This window comes from Mixia osmundae (assembly GCF_000708205.1).
Source record: "Mixia osmundae IAM 14324 unplaced genomic scaffold scaffold_9, whole genome shotgun sequence".
NCBI lineage: Eukaryota > Fungi > Basidiomycota > Mixiomycetes > Mixiales > Mixiaceae > Mixia > Mixia osmundae.
The window spans coordinates 308,689-324,493 of record NW_014575555.1 but is presented as its reverse complement, the minus strand read 5'-3'; the positions used below and the strand labels follow the sequence as shown (position 1 = coordinate 324,493).

At 55.2% G+C, this 15,805-nt stretch overlaps 7 protein-coding genes across 7 annotated transcripts; 3 read left to right on the top strand and 4 right to left on the bottom strand.

Annotated features, from left to right (window-relative positions):
• Window positions 1-44: 44 nt before the first annotated feature.
• L969DRAFT_96168 (uncharacterized protein) lies at window positions 45-1,122 on the bottom strand (the record flags this gene model as incomplete). The annotated part of the gene is made up of 6 exons (XM_014710734.1): window positions 45-81; window positions 134-490; window positions 634-741; window positions 810-933; window positions 991-1,047; window positions 1,104-1,122. The coding sequence occupies 6 exons, from the start codon at window positions 1,120-1,122 to the stop codon at window positions 45-47; spliced, it is 702 nt and encodes a 233-aa protein (XP_014566220.1).
• A 112-nt stretch (window positions 1,123-1,234) lies between these two features.
• L969DRAFT_89610 (uncharacterized protein) lies at window positions 1,235-4,144 on the top strand. The gene is made up of 9 exons (XM_014710733.1): window positions 1,235-1,540; window positions 1,606-2,064; window positions 2,119-2,638; window positions 2,699-3,005; window positions 3,059-3,181; window positions 3,235-3,340; window positions 3,390-3,542; window positions 3,594-3,695; window positions 3,746-4,144. The coding sequence occupies exons 1-9, from the start codon at window positions 1,245-1,247 to the stop codon at window positions 3,903-3,905; spliced, it is 2,226 nt and encodes a 741-aa protein (XP_014566219.1). The 5' UTR covers window positions 1,235-1,244; the 3' UTR covers window positions 3,906-4,144.
• L969DRAFT_52307 (uncharacterized protein) lies at window positions 3,932-6,069 on the bottom strand (the record flags this gene model as incomplete). Its single annotated transcript, XM_014710732.1, has 2 exons — window positions 3,932-4,405; window positions 4,462-6,069. 2 exons carry the CDS (start codon window positions 6,067-6,069, stop codon window positions 3,932-3,934), a joined length of 2,082 nt encoding a protein of 693 aa, XP_014566218.1.
• A 159-nt stretch (window positions 6,070-6,228) lies between these two features.
• L969DRAFT_96165 (uncharacterized protein) lies at window positions 6,229-8,378 on the top strand (the record flags this gene model as incomplete). The annotated part of the gene is made up of 4 exons (XM_014710731.1): window positions 6,229-7,087; window positions 7,137-7,410; window positions 7,461-7,745; window positions 7,793-8,378. 4 exons carry the CDS (start codon window positions 6,229-6,231, stop codon window positions 8,376-8,378), a joined length of 2,004 nt encoding a protein of 667 aa, XP_014566217.1.
• A 132-nt stretch (window positions 8,379-8,510) lies between these two features.
• Window positions 8,511-10,268, bottom strand: L969DRAFT_19117 (uncharacterized protein; the record flags this gene model as incomplete). The annotated part of the gene is made up of 4 exons (XM_014710572.1): window positions 8,511-9,277; window positions 9,327-9,555; window positions 9,604-9,978; window positions 10,038-10,268. 4 exons carry the CDS (start codon window positions 10,266-10,268, stop codon window positions 8,511-8,513), a joined length of 1,602 nt encoding a protein of 533 aa, XP_014566058.1.
• Window positions 10,269-10,481: 213 nt separating this feature from the next.
• Window positions 10,482-14,080, top strand: L969DRAFT_89605 (glycoside hydrolase family 38 protein). The gene is made up of 3 exons (XM_014710730.1): window positions 10,482-13,398; window positions 13,449-13,828; window positions 13,879-14,080. The coding sequence occupies exons 1-3, from the start codon at window positions 10,672-10,674 to the stop codon at window positions 14,027-14,029; spliced, it is 3,258 nt and encodes a 1,085-aa protein (XP_014566216.1). The 5' UTR covers window positions 10,482-10,671; the 3' UTR covers window positions 14,030-14,080.
• Window positions 13,898-15,160, bottom strand: L969DRAFT_77860 (uncharacterized protein; the record flags this gene model as incomplete). Its single annotated transcript, XM_014710729.1, has 1 exon — window positions 13,898-15,160. One exon carries the CDS (start codon window positions 15,158-15,160, stop codon window positions 14,060-14,062), a length of 1,101 nt encoding a protein of 366 aa, XP_014566215.1. The 3' UTR covers window positions 13,898-14,059.
• Window positions 15,161-15,805: the final 645 nt, after the last annotated feature.

The following is a 15,805-nucleotide window of genomic DNA, read 5'->3' as shown; positions in this document are numbered from 1 at the left end:
CGAAGGAGAAATGCAAGCTCGTCGTACATTGGAACACTGATGATCTACTTCCTGTACCAAGCAACTGCACGTCTGCCGCGTCTGTATCGATTTTGTCAGCTTGAAGAGGTCTGTGAGGGTAGCTCGAACTGACCGCATCCTCCGCTGAAGCTGCAACATAGCATAGAGGAGCGCCTCTGCCGTCGGTGGACAGCCAGGCACATAGAGATCCACAGGCACGATGCGGTCGCAGCCTCTGACGACAGAGTAGGAGTAGTGGTAGTAGCCGCCCCCGTTGGCGCATGAGCCCATGGAGATGACCCATCTCGGCTCTGGCATCTGATCGTAGACCTTGCGAAGGGCAGGCGCCATCTTGTTGGTGAGTGTGCCGGCGACGATCATGATGTCCGATTGACGGGGCGACGCGCGGAAGACGACGCCGAGTCTGTCCTGATCGTATCTCGCTGCTGCCATGTGCATCACTGCGAGGGTGTAGGTCAGCGTGAGTCCGCTCAGGATGTGAAGGCGCGATGTCATCGAGATTGGGCTCGAGTGGCAACGAGCGCGTGTGTAGCTCACTCTCGACGGCGCAACTGTCGAAAGACCAGAGACGATCAGCGAGCTGTTGTCTGATATGCATCGGATGTCACTGACCATGCTAGTCCGAACGTCATTGGCCACATGCTGCCTTGTCGCGCCCAATTGACGATCTTGTCTGCCGTACTGAGCACGTATTCTGCCCCATTGCGAGGGGTCTCGAGGCTGTGGGGGGAGATGGCAAGAGTCAGACGATGCTGAGATGACACTGCTGACTGCTCTGATCGACTTGCCTGAGCTGATTCGATCCCTTTTTGGCGAGATCGAAAGCGAGGGGAGCGCCTACTGCACCCTCTGTGCCTGCCTTGGCCGACGAGCTCGAGCTGATGGTACGCGTCTGCCGGCTGGCACTCATGACTGTCGCAGAAGATCCAAGATGAGCTTGAGATTGCCGATAGGCTGATCGATGCGGACCTGGAGGCGCCATTGCTATGCTCGATCGAGCTAGCTTGGTGACCCGCTGCATACTCGCTGGAGACACAAGACCATCAGCCGGGTAGGATGGCGCTGTCGCCACAAGCACGCACGAGCGATGGAGACGGCCATGGCAGAGAGATCTGTCCCGGCGAGGATGTTCTGCCAATCGATGTCAACGCTTTACAGTAATCGCCACAACTCGCATCGACTTAGCAGAATTCGCACGAAATCCTGCGCATCTGCCAAAGAAAATGGAGAGCAATCCTTACCTGGCCCATCTGAACGGAGCGCAGACGAACGGCAGCGCGTCGTCTGATCCTCTGAATGGCTTCATCCAGCGAAAGGTGACAGGCGCCCAGGTCAGAAAGGCGCTCGATGGCAATGTCAACCCGTTCACGAAGCGGCCGTTCTCGAGCAAGTACAAGGACATCCTCGACAGGAGGAAGAAGCTGCCCGTCTTCCAACAGATGGAGGGCTTCCTGGACATGTTCCAACGGAGCCAATTCGTCGTCATGGAGGGCGAGACGGGCTCAGGAAAGACGACTCAGTCAGTCAACGCGAGGCCACTCCGTCCTGACTGCTAGAGCTGACGCTGGTCGTGGCTCGGCCCAGGATACCCCAGTATGCAGTGTATGCAGATCTGCCGCACATGCGCAAGAAGATGATTGCCTGTACCCAGCCGAGACGGGTGGCAGCCATGTCAGTCGCCAAGCGCGTCGCAGACGAGATGGATGTCCAGCTGGGCGAGGAAGTGGGCTACTCCATCCGGTTCGAAGATGCCACTTCGCCCCGCACGTTCCTCAAGTACATGACAGACGGCATGCTCCTCCGGGAAGCAATGAACGACAATATGCTCTCTAGATATTCGACCGTCATCCTCGACGAGGCTCACGAACGTACTCTGGCCACCGACATCCTCATGGGCCTGCTCAAAGATATCGCCAAACGCCGCCCCGATCTCAAGATTGTCGTCATGAGCGCTACCCTCGACGCAAAGAAGTTCCAGGCCTATTTTCTCGACGCGCCCTTGCTCAAAGTACCGGGCAGGACGTTCGACGTCTCTACCTTTTAGTGCGTCAGACCATCCACTGATCTATCTCTCTCACGCTGATGAGATCTTTGCAGTACGCCTGAGCCAGAGGCAGACTATCTCGAATCCGCCATCAGGACAGTACTCATGATCCACCAAGCCGAAGATCCAGGCGATATCCTGCTCTTCTTGACGGGAGAGGAGGAAATCGAAGATGCCTGTCGCAAGATCACCATCGAGGCCGAACAATTACAACAGAGCTCCAACCTCTTTGGACCTCTCGTCGCCACGCCACTCTACTCCTCATTGCCGCCTCAACAACAACAGCGAATATTCGATCCTGCGCCAGGTCCTACGAGACCGAACGGACCGCCCGGTCGTAAAGTCGTCGTCTCGACCAATATCGCAGAGACCTCGCTTACTATCGATGGCATCGTCTACGTTGTCGATCCTGGCTTCTCCAAGCAGAAAGTCTACAATCCTCGCATCCGTGTCGAATCTCTCCTCGTTGCCCCCATCTCCAGAGCCTCTGCCAACCAGCGTGCCGGTCGTGCCGGCCGTACTCGCGCAGGGCAATGTTATCGCTTATACACAGAAGCTGCCTTTGTCAAAGATGTCAGTCTCTGCTTCATCACGATGCATAGGTCATTTCGCTGACCTACTGGGGATCACTAGCTCGAGGAAACGACGTATCCCGAGATCCTGCGTTGCAATCTTGCCAACGTCGTCCTCGAACTCAAGAAGCTCGGCGTAGACGACTTGGTGCACTTTGACTACATGGACGCACCCGCCCCAGAGACTGTCATGCGGGCACTCGAGCTGCTCAACTATCTCAAGGCTATCGACGACGAAGGCAATCTGACGCCTTTGGGCGCCATTATGGCCGACTTCCCGCTCGAGCCACAATTATCCAAGATGCTTATCGTGTCGCCCGAATTCGCCTGCTCGAACGAGATCCTGTCCATTGCTGCGATGCTCTCTAGTACGTTTCGACTGCAAATGATGAAGTGCATACGACTGACACGCTTGCTGTAGTTCCGAATCCTTTCCTGCGACCGAACAGTCAACGTGCGGAAGCAGATGCAGCCAAGGCTAACTTCACCCATCCCGAGGGCGATCACCTTACGCTGCTCAATGTCTACCATGCGTACAAGACAAGTCAGTGCCTTTGGGTCTCTGCACCGAGATATCTACTCATCAGCAATTGACAGATCCGGATGCGCAATGGTGCTGGCAAAATTACCTATCGCATCGTGCGCTGCTTCAAGCCGACAACGTCCGCACACAGCTCAAGAGGACGATGGAGAAGCACGACCTGTGCGTACCTCTAGACGATCCCCATGTAGGCCGCTGACAGTGTCTGCAGAGACCTGATCTCGACGCAATGGGGCGACAAGAACTACTATGTCAATATTCGCAAAGCCCTTGCGTGTGGCTTCTTTATGCAGGTCGCCCACCGAGAGGGCGACAAAGGCTCGTATCTCACCATCAAGGACAATCAGGTCGTCTCGCTGCATCCGTAGGTCTCTTGCACTCTGCCAGGGAGCAGCAATCTCAAGAGCTCTCGCAGATCTTCGGGGCTTGACAATAGCCCAGAATGGGTGCTCTACAATGAATTTGCCTTTACGAAGCGCAATTATATCCGGACTTGCACAGACATCCGCGCCGAATGGTACGCTTGTCCCTCTTCGTGATGTCCGTGTGCTCATGACCTTGGCTCAGGCTTCTCGAGTTCGCGCCGGCGTACTATAACGTAGCGAGCTTCCCAGAGGGTGAAACAAAACGCGCACTCAGTCGGATCATCATGAAAAAGTCAGGCCGACCGACGACGGCTGGTGATGAGAAAGAACGCAAGAAGAAGCGCCGCAAAGACGCGGCATGAAGCATTTGCATCCGTAGAATTTTGTTTCAATCTTGTAGCAACTCCCTGCCAAATTGATCTAGTGTGACAATGGTTAGCCGGGCGCTTGATCTGGCATCATGTAGCTTGGCAGATCGTTTCCAGCTCGAACTCATGCCGGCGCTGAAGCTGACAATTTCAACATTGTAGCCTCGCTGTAACGCTCGCTCCGCCGTCTTGTGAAACCCGCCCGAAGTGAACTCTGAGGACGCGCCATCGCCCGACGCGAGGACGATCGTCGGCATCTCATCAGTCGCGACTTCAAAGTCGAGCAAAGTTTCCAGTATGGAGAGATTGAGAACTTCGTCGACGGCCTGCTCCTTTTGCGTCTTTCGCACGCTCGAACGCTCGCCGTAGTAGTCCGAGTCCTCTCCTGAATCAGTCACAAAGCCACCCGTTCCTCGATGTACTCCAGGCACCTTGGAGTGACTGCTACTCCAGAGCTGATTGACCATGCTCGAGCTGATCTGTTGTGGCACACGCTGCGATGACGTGAAGGTGGTCAGTGCGATCCGCGCGCTTAGTCATTTGAACTCACTTGGAGCACCGCAACGTCATACTGAGCTTGCACAACTGGCTCGAGACTCTGGTGTAGCGGACTGCTGGCTACAAGCATTCTTTTGGCGATGTTGCGGCCTCGCTCAAGAATGGCGAACAGCGTGGTATAGTCAATTCGGGGTCTCTTCATCTTCGGCCAAGGATGAGGGTAGGTTTTAGTATTCTTGAGCCATTCCAGCCACGAATAGAGAATGTTAGAATGGTCTACAAAGATGAAGACGGGTCCGCCTTTGACTGCAGATCGCCGTGGAGCTAGAGTTGTCGAGAAGAGTTCAGCGGGCGCAGGATCGGCAGCAAAGAAGCCATGCATGCCCGAGCTACGCTTTGCATCAGCCCAGGTGTAGTCGCGCGCCAGAGACCCAGGTGAAGCGGATAGGAGAGCATCTCCACTCGAAGCGCCATAGAGCTCGGACATGTCTTCATCTGGGAAGAGCGTGCTCAGTTTACGGCTGACAGATCGTGCCTTTTCGACCTCTGTGAGAACTGTGGCTGCGCCACTCCTGGTCAGGCTCTTGCCGAGCAGCGATGGCTCCAGCAGAGACGTCGACTCGAAGCGAACGCTCCGGGATGACGAGGTTGTCGGTACACTTTTCGTTTGCCCGGGCGTCAATTCCGTAGCTTGCTGAATCCGTGCAGCCTTTGCCAGGGCTTGACGCTGCTTTTTGCTCAATCGGGAAAGCTTGGGTGTGTCTTGGTCCGTCGCGCCTTCGCCCTCAGACGTAGACGTAGATGGATCGAAGCGTGACCTCGTGCGCAGATGGCGAGGAGAGACAGCAGGCACGTCGTCTGGATCTGACGAAAAGTCATCACTGTCGCTCGATAGCTCCTCTGGTGCGGATAGAGAGTCGCTACTGGACGAAGCAGCTTTGGCTATCAGGCCAGAGAGATCTCGATCAAGGAGCAGCCGCGCATCACCTGCTTCACGAAGCCATTCGAGCTTTGTCTGGGATATTTGCTCCAAATGAACGCGCGCCAGACTGATAGCAGGCATGAGCAAGTCCAGCAAAGCTGGCTCGGCTATCGCGCGACGTGCTTCGGATAGTGGCGGCTTCGATCGCGTGACTGCGGGTGCTCGCAGGACGGGCTGCAACGCCGGCGTGGCAGCATCGCTTGTGCCCCTAGGACGCTGCAACTCTGCTGGAGTACATTCTATTCTGCAGAAATACCTCTGCTGGCCGGTCGAGCTCGCCACACCGACAAGCGATTTGCCGAAATCCAAAGGCTTGTGGCAGGTTTCGCATGCGTATTGCCGCTGCGAATCATCGAGCGCATATTCGAACGAATGAGACGGTCCAGATAGGAGACCGAGATAGAGTTTGTAGATGACCAGCTGGCGTGTTGAGAGCTCATCCTGTCCAGGAAGCGTGCCATCGAATTGCTCAAGCTCCTGTACGATCCGGTCGCTGGGCAGACAAGCTTTCGACAGATGATAGCGACCCATCTCGCCACAGCGCGAGAGACGCTCGAGCATCAGTTCTGGTGCATGGCCGGGACGATAGCCTGTATGAGCACATGTCTTGCAGAGGAGATCTTTTAGCTCGTCATGCGCATGCACGAGCCGTATCGGCAGACCCGACGATTTCCCCATCGATGGGAACAAGAGAGCGGACGCCGAGCAGGACGGGGGCCCACCCACAGCTGAATACGCTGCTGCCACTGTCCCTGCTTTATAGACAATTTGACATTGCGTCAGCTATACGTGGCACGCTGTCACGTGTCAAGAAATCAACGCGTCCGCGGTGGCCGCATGTTTTCGGCCGTTCTCTCAATCAAGGGCAAGCGTCTTTTGGGCCTCAAGCCCGACTGGACTGCGCCTTTGCTCCACTTAAGCTACGCAGTTGCAGCAGTCAGCTCAAGCTTCTCGGCAATGACGGGCTCATCAGCCAATATGGAGGAAGTACAGACGCAGCCGAGGCGTCCTCCCGTTTTACCCTGGAAGCTCACCCACTCGCAAAGTGGGCCGGAGCCTGGATGTGACAGCTCAGGGCTCTGGTCAGCCGCGCTCAGCTCTGCGGGCTCGCAGATGAGTTCGACCAGCCTGAACAGTCCTCTGCTAGGTCGACGTCAATCCGCTCCAACTCGTCAACACAGCAGGCGGTGGCTCAAGCGGGTCCTTGTGCTCGCAATCATCGTCGTGCTCAAATTCATCTATGATCTCGCTATCCGTCAGAACACTTTCCAGACTCCAAGCAGCATGAGTGCGCCTTTGCGAGCTCAGTCTGACAGTCAAGCAGAGCCGTCGACTATGCCAGATTTCAATGGGACCGATGGAACCGGCAGGTCGAGGTGGCAAGAGATCAGCGAAGCGCTTTTGCGCTCAGCCTCGATGTCATTCTCGCGTCTATCATCGAATGTCAACCCAGAGCCGGATATCGAGCCAGAGCGCGAGGAAGAAGTCGAGCTGGCTCTGACTGCTCCCCCGCGTCCCTCGGCGACAAGTAGGACTGACGAATCAGAGCAACCATCGGAAGACGTAGACAGCCCACAGCCCACGCCAGAGCTAGACTCGCCCCAGGCGAGCCTGCTGTCGGTCTCGAATGCCACAGCGTTGTCACGGCCAGCGCGATTGCCCAGATGTCGGCGAACAATGCTCTTTACCTTGTCGCGTATGTCTGCCGCAAATACTAGTGGCTGAGCTGACAAGACCCTACGTAGCACGACATGGATTTGCATCAGAGTGGAACACGATCAACAGGCTACAGCTGCTCGCAGATCGGTTCGGATACGTGCTTGTCTTCGATGACCACCTGTGGAACTACGGCCAATGGTCAGATTACTTCGAGCCTATCGAATACGGTTGTCGCCCGCCTTTTGTGCGCGAGAGGCGCCGAGCACAGATCGAAAAGTACGCTGGCACAGACTCAAATGTCAGGGACACGCTCGCTCGTCCTCATTGGACGCGCTCGCGCCATATCTCCGCATCGCATATGTATGTGGCTGTACAAAACCACCAAGACTTGAGCTCATGACTATGCGCAGAGACTTGCATTATCTTGATGATCTCATTCTTGACATGTTTACGAATGCCTCACGCATGACACGCATACACCACTTTGACTTGCTCAACTATCCACCCGCGTTACCTCTGTCCGGGACGGATACACTTCCACCGTACTTCGAGGCCGTCTTTGCAGCAATTAGCCAGGCCAACGATAGGATATGGAAGCCAAATGCCGTCATCAGAGGCATGATCGACAACTTACGAGCTGCCCTCATCCCACCTGTTCCGGCGCCGAGACCCACAATCGTGGGCGCACATATTAGGTACGCGAGCCTAGGCTGCAAGCATGCTTATGCTCATGCTGGCGCAGATTGGGCGACAAATGCAATGAGCTGGGCGACACTAAACTTAGTCCTCTGAGGTTCGCAAAGCCTAGCGTACTCGCACAATACAAGCTCGAAAAGGCAAAGACGATCTGCGCCGAGCTTCGCAAAGGCGGCGGCTTAGACGACGAAAAGGCGACAATATTCCTGCAAGCTACAGAGGTTGCTGTGGCGACCGTACAAGTCAACAGGACTGCTCCAACCTCTTCGAAGCCGAAGCTCGTGCTGATGAGTGACGATCCGCATGTCATGTCTGCACTCGAGGCTCATGTCACGGACGCCTCGGTCAATATCGTGAGCACCAGCACGGCACTTCCGCAAGCCAATAATGCGTTCAAGGGCGGCTTTCCCGGGCAAAAGTTCAATGACTTGCCACTCGCGATGCGCGTTGGCAATACGCAAGAGATGCTGCGCGATCTCACCTTCTTCCGCGAAGAGGCCGATGCTGTCTTGTTGACGGGCAGCTCGAACGTTGGCAGGCTGCTCATGACGCTCGTCGGCCCGTCACGCTGTCTGAACAATCGTTGCATCAGCGCAGACGTTAGATACTTCCCCACCGCATATTTCTCCTAGGCAAAAGTACTCACTCACAACAGAACATTCACACTCGCTAAGCTTTTGCACGGCAATGTAACATGCTTGTAGTAATTCAATGTTTGCCTAGTTCTTACAAGCAGTGTATTCGCCGGTCCGGCGCAGTGTCTACTACTCGACCTGAGGACACTGAGGACGAAGCATCCTGTGAAGAATCTTGCCAGATGGATTCTTGGGTATAGCGTCAACCCAGACGATGCCTGCGCGCAGCTTCTTGTAGTATGCGACTCTACCTCCGACAGTATCGATGATCTTCTTCTTGTTTTCTTCTGTGCGATCTACGCCAGGTGCAGGGACGACGAAGCCGCACGGCAGTTCGGTCGCCTGAGCTTCTGAATAGACACCCACCACGGCGGCATCCGAGACTTCGGGCAGCGAGACGAGGTAGTCTTCGAGCTCGGCCGCAGAGACTTGGAAGCCTTTGTACTTGATGAGGGACTTCTTACGGTCCGTCAGGATCAATCGATCTCGGTCGTCGAAGTGACCAATATCGCCCGTTCTGAGGAAGCCTTCTCCGTCCCAGACGCCGTCGTTGTTGCCTCCCAGGTACCCCAGCATCATGTTGGGCCCCTTGATGAGCAGCTCGCCATCTTCATTTCGACCGAGTGCCTTGCCGTGATCATCAACGATCTTCGCGAGATGATTGGGCGCGAGGGGACCACAGCTCTTGAGCGAGTGAGCCGTATCTGCGATCTGTTGTACCGCTATGAGAGGCGACATTTCTGTCTGGCCATATCCATCTGTGAGAACGACATGAGGTAGGACGGAGAGCAGCGTCCGCCTGAGGCCTTCCGACAAAGGTGCAGCGCCCGAGCTCAGTCGACGAAGGCAAGACAGATCCCTCTTCTTTGTTTCTGGTGACTTTGCAATTGCAAGTACTGCACGCACCATAAGCTCAAGAAGCTAGATGAGCACGGGCCGGCTTACCCACAGGTGGTGCGATGAACGTAAAGGTCATCTTGTGCTCTTCGAGGATGGAAAGGAACTTTGTTAGGTCAAATTTGGCCATGACATACTGCGCGACGCCCTTGTGCAAGCTGAGGTAGGTGATGAGAATAGCATAGCAGTGATATTGGGGCAAGAGACCGATGTGACTATCTGCCTGTGTGAATGATTCTGCGGTGAGGACTTCTGTCTGCATGACATTGGAAACGATCTGTGACGAAATGAGCTATGTTCGACCGATCTGAACTCACTAGCTCACATTGTAGTGACTGAGCATGACACCTTTCGGCTTGCCGCTTGTGCCCGAGCTGAAGCAAATAAATGCCACGTCATTCTTTGGGTCTACTTTGCCATAGTCAAAGCTGGCAAGTTCGGACTCCGGAGCTTGCAGCTCTGCCCAGCTTTGCGCTCCGTCTTCCCCTTTGCGATCAAAGACAAAGATCTTGCTAGTGTCCATGCCGGCTTTAGTCGCGGCTTCTCGGGCTGGCCCGAGCAGAGCGTTGACCGTGAACATAGCCTTTGCGCCCGACACTTCGAGCTGATGCGCAAGATCCTCGACGGGGTATGTAGGATTAGCCGGCGTGATGGTGACCGGGCAGGCAAGCAGTCCAAGCGAGACTGTAGGCATATCAACCTAGTGGCAGCGCGCCTATCAGCTTTGAAGCTGGCAACACGAAGCAGGGCCAGACTGACCTGGTTGGGTGCAAAGAAAGCGATGACATCTCCTTTCTTGTATCCTTGGGCTCTCAGGCCAAGCGCAAGACGGTGCGAGCCATCCTTGATGTCTGACAAGCTAGCAGAGATATCGTCGTTGAAGAACAATTTCTTGTCCTCTGGGAAGAGATCAGTGCCGGCAGTCAGGAACTGAGGCAGGGAGAGCTCCGGTATGATGATGTCTGGGTATGGTGAGTGGATGACCGTCATGCTGGCGGCGACAGTACAAGGTGGGGTAGGTCACGGGTTGCTAATGTGTGCAAGAGACTGATAGACGTCTGTCTATGCTCTCAGAGGCGTAGTCGACCGTCTGTATCACCAGAATGAGAGCCTGCCCTGCTGACCTGCGAGACAAGCCTCGTTGCGGGCAAGCAGCGAGCACGCGGGATCGGCGGCCAAGCCCAAAAATGGCTTGGGGGCATTCCCCGCTGTACGACCCGCCGGTGCGACGGAGCGCCGATCGCTGCATGCTCAGCGCTCAGCTGTCCGGCAGCAGTAGCAGCAGCTTGTCTGCCTATCTGAGCCTCTCAACCACCTGACTATCATCGTCCATCTCTGTTGATCGCACGCCAGCATCGGGCCGGCCAAGTGCACAGCTGCGCGCAAGACTGAGATGCTCGGAGGTGGCAGTAGCGCTCAGGCCAGCAACTCATCTGGCTCACGCTACATGCCGCAGCCAGCAGCCAGGCCGAGCGCGAGCTCGTCTGGTCCGCATGGCTACCCAGCCAAGAACTGGACGCCCTTGGCCCCAGAATTTCGCGATGTCACCCTCGGCCGCTTGCGTCAGATGGAAGGCGGCAATTACGGCTCGCTGAACCTGTCGTCTGTCTTGTTTGAGGATCGTCAGTCTGGCAATGACGTGGTGAGCATGCAAGTCTGGACGCCAGAGAATGGCAAGCCGCGTGTCAAGCCCACCTTTGAGCAGGCTGTTCGTGCGAAAGGCTACGTGCCGTTTCACAAAGGCGACAAGCTTGGACCGAGTTGGACGAACCACTGGGTCAAGGTGACCCTGCGTGTGCCCGACACGCCACTCTATAGCAAGGCTGAGCGCGTCCAGTTCGAATTTGACCCATCTTGCGAGGCTATGATCTATTCGACCGAAGGGCTGCCCTTACAAGGGATTACAGGCGGCTTTGGCGTCGACCGTAGAGTGGAGTATATTCTCAGTCACAGAGCTCGCACGTCTGTACATCATTTCTATATCGAGGTCTCTTGCAATGGCATGTTTGGCGTCGACAGCCCGAACGAAGATTTTGAGCTCAAATCTGCCGACATTGTCATTCCTCGGATGTCAGCTTGGCACCTTCTCTGGGACTTTCGCGTCCTTCGGGACCTCGCGTCAACGCTGCCAAGCAATTCGAGCCTAGGTAACAAAGCGATGATGGTGGCGGTCGAGATTGCCAACACCTTTGACAGCCAGCGTCATGAAAGTATCGAGACCTGTCGCACAATCGCAGAGAAGGTCTTGGGCAAAGGGTGGCAAGCTCTTGGTTCCAAAGTTTACGACGAGGACACTGCGGTCTTTAAGCCTCAGGTGATCGGTATGGGCAACTGTCACATCGACAATGCTTGGCTCTGGCCAGTTAGCTGTACGCAGCAGAAGGTTGCCAGATCCTGGTCGACCCAGTGCGACCTGATGCGACGCTACCCAGAGTACAAATTTGTCGCCAGTCAGGCGCAGCAGTACAAATATTGTGAGACCCTGTATCCGCAGCTCTTTGAGGTCATCAGAGGCTTCGTCGACAAAGGCTCCTTCCGGACTATCGGAGGCACCTGGGTCGAGATGGATACGAACATGCCCTCGGGCGAAGCCTTGTGTCGTCAATTCCTCTTTGGCCAATCCTACTTCAAGTCACGCTTTGGCAAATACTGCGAGACGTTCTGGCTGCCGGATTCATTCGGTTATTCCACTCAGCTGCCTCAGCTCGCGCGATCGGCTGGCATGCCCTTTTTCTTCACACAAAAGCTGTCGTGGTCGCAGTTCAACGACTTTCCTCGCACATCGTTCAACTGGGTTGGACTCGATGGCACCCAAATTGTTACGCACATGACGCCTGTGAACACATACACTGCCCAAGCAAGCGTTGACGATGTTAACAATGCCGTCAAGCGTCACAAGGATCTTCAGAGCACAGATACTGGTCTGCTTGCGTTTGGTAACGGCGATGGTGGAGGTGGCCCGCTTGCGCAGATGCTCGAGGGTCTGCGCCGCATAAGAGCAGTAGCCAACAATGCCGACAACTCTCCAGATGTGCCAAAAGTCACAATGAACAAGACCGTCGATGAATTCTACAAGGACATTGTGGAGCAGACGAACGCGGGCAGGCGGCTTGCAACTTGGCAAGGCGAGCTGTACCTCGAGCTGCATCGTGGCACGCTCACTTCGCATGCGCCCATCAAGCGCTATAACCGCAAGCTAGAGCGACTTCTGCACGACATTGAGTATTTCGCTACGCTCGCCTCTTTGGCAAACGATTCGTATCGCTATCCGAAGGCAGCGCTTGACAAAGTCTGGGAGACCGTTCTGACTAATCAGTTTCACGACGTCTTGCCGGGAAGCGCGATAGGCATGGTCTATGACGATGCGATGACCAGCTATGCTAAGGCTGCTGTTCGCGGCAAGAAGCTACTAGAGCTGGCTTTCGAAGCACTCTTGCCAGGCAGCTCACCGACGCGTGACAGTACCAAGGCGACACATACCTATCAAGCGACTGAAGGCAACAGCGATGTTGATCACGCGAGGCGAAGTTCGGCAGCGCTCGGTGACGACTATCTACACTCGCCCGCCTATCAGAATGCAAAGGGCGAGTATGTCTTGTCTGATCAGAAGCTTCGTGCTACATTTTCGAGCAAGGGCAGACTTGTCAGCCTACGTGACATCAAGCAGGCCCGCGAGCTCATTCTGGCAGGTCGCTCTGGGGGGCTCGTTCTCTTTCAAGACAGGCCCCTCAATTGGGATGCATGGGACGTCGATGTCTTTCACCTTGAGACGCCAACGCATCTAGAGGCTCACGAAGTCATGCTGTCGGAAGACGAGCAATCCGTCTCACTCACTTACATGCTGGGCCAATCGCGAATCGAACTCAATTGCAAACTCGGCAACGACTCGCTAGAGTTTGCGGCGAAAGCAGATTGGAAAGAGCGACACGTCTTCCTCAAATTTGAGCTGCCGACGACTCTTCGCGCAGACAGCGCCCGCTTCGAGACGCAGTTCGGCTTTATCTCTCGACCGACGCATCGTAACACTACTTGGGATGCAGCCAAATTTGAAGTATGCGGACATCGCTTCGCGGACCTGTCTGAGGCAACTTACGGAATCGCGCTTCTCACCGACTGCAAGGTAACATCCTGACCATGCTCAGCGTGATCATGCTCACATAAGTTCTCCAGTACGGCTACGCAGTCGAAGGCAGCACGATGCGACTGTCGCTGTTGCGCGCCTCGACTTATCCCGATCCGCAACAAGACCAAGGCACTCATACCTTTAGGTTTGCCGTCTACCTGCACGCCTGCGACTTCCTGCAGAGCGATGTAGTGCGAGTCGCTGCCAAATTCAATGACACCCAGTATCATCGGATACAAATTCCACGCAAGCCCCTTGAAGTCCTGCCGAGCTTCGTACTACATGGTGCAGGCAACAACGTCGTGCTCGACACGATCAAGCGAGGCGAAAGCGATGATTACGAGAGCAAGACTGCAGCTGGCGGGCGCTCGGTCATTCTGAGATTCTATGAAGCCCTCGGCGGCACACGTCGCTTCGAAGTCCATACGTAAGCTACAGATGAACTCTCCTTTGAGTCTCCACTGACCCGCTATGTAGTAATGTCGCGTTCAAGTCCGCTACGTTTGTCGATATTCTGGAGCGGCCAAACGGCAAAAAGGCCCCTGCCGTCTCGATGGTCAACGGCTTATCACGCATCAAGCTCATCATCGGCGTCTTTCAGGTCATCACACTCAAGCTGGACTTGTAGTCGCGATCGCAGCGTAAGATATACATGCAGTCATAACTTGCTTCTGAGCGCTGTCTTGTCTGTGATGAGGCAAATCTTGCCAAACTGTGAGCCTTTGTCCATTATCTCAAAGCCCTCTTCTGCAGCGTCAAGGCCGTCCAATATCTTGTGCACTATCGGAACAATCTTGTGCTTCTCAATAAACGCGACGGCTTCTTTGAATTCGCGAAGAGAGCCCATAGTCGAGCCCTTGACGTCGATGTTCTTCAAGACAGCGGCCATGCTGAGCTGAATAGCCTCGCCCGTCGTCTGACCATAGCAGACGACTGTTGCGCCCATGGTAAGAATTCGAGCAAGCTGATTGACAATCTCGCCGCCAGCAGAGTCGATGACGACATCAATCTCTGGATGATCTTTGGGCAAAAGCTTGCCAAGCGCTTTCGGCCAACTGTCATCTCTGTAGCTCACCCCACCCTGTGCACCGAGCTCGATGGCTTTGTCTAGCTTCGCTTGGCTACCAGAGGTGACGTATACATTTGCCTTTATCGCAACGGCGTACTGCAGCGCTTGTAAGGCCACACCGCCGCCGATGCCTGTGATCAGAACATTTGTGCCGGCTCGAACGTTGCCCTTGGTAAAGAGAGCACGGTAGGCAGTCAGACCACCAAGCGGGATGGCTGCGAGCTGGGCCAGCGTCTCTCGTGATGGCTCGTTAGCCAAATGAGCCGGCGCAGAGACAACGTGGGACTCTTGTACGCAGATGAAGTCTGCAAACGTTCCACGAGCGGCAGTATCTCTTGTACCGCCGAGTATGCCAAAGCGCTTGCCGTTGACTTGCTCTGGACCGAGTGGAGAGTCGAGCCAATTCTCATGAGGAGCAATGAGAACGAGTTTACCCTTGAGGGAATGAGATTGGGGCGATTCCAGAATGCCTACACCGTCTGCGCCGAGGATGGAGGGAAAGGTGATGCCAGGATACTGACTCCGCCTGATGAACAGGTCTCTGTGATTGTACGCTACCGCCAATATGCGGATGAGGACTTCGCCCTCCTCTGGCGTCGGCTGTTCGACATCTCTGACCGAGATAGGATGCCACACTGCTCCTGGGACGATCTTTTCGTCCTTGCTCTTCTCAAGAACGAGTGCACGCATCACGCTCGGCGTATTTCTCTGGGCAAGCACGCGACAATTCACGCACAAAATATAGAGCACTGCCGGCATTTATTGCTGACACGTGTCGATTGCCATATAGACTGACACGTCATCGTTGTCAGGTAAAATAGCAAAGCGCGATTGCTAGTCAAACTAGCGGCCAGCGACCCCCTTGCCAATCTTTTTCTGAGCAGTACNATGCATATGNAGGCAGATNNCTTCGCATGACTCTACATAGCTTAGCCTCCANCCTTTCTACGACTGACAATGTCGTTTATGCGCAGCAGCTTCTTCATACTTACGACGGAGAGAATCCTGATGCGAGCGCCTCGCCGACTGCTGTGTCACATTCCGCTGACTCTGACTGATCAACTGAAAACGGCTGATCTCAAAACAATCATCTAAAGCAGATATCCTGCCCGTCCGCGTCTGGCTCTGGCAGCCGCAAAACGCGTAGCTGCCTCAGATTGCGAGCTGACTGCTGCTGGAAGAGCCTGCCGGCAAGCAAAATCAGACTCGTGAAGATCGTGACTTGTGTCTCGTGACGAGACTGTTGCGAGCAACGATTCGGCCAGGCTGCATGACCCTCGAAGAATCCGACGCAGAGCTTCTGGTCGTAGCATCGCCGAGTGAGCAGCTTTCGAT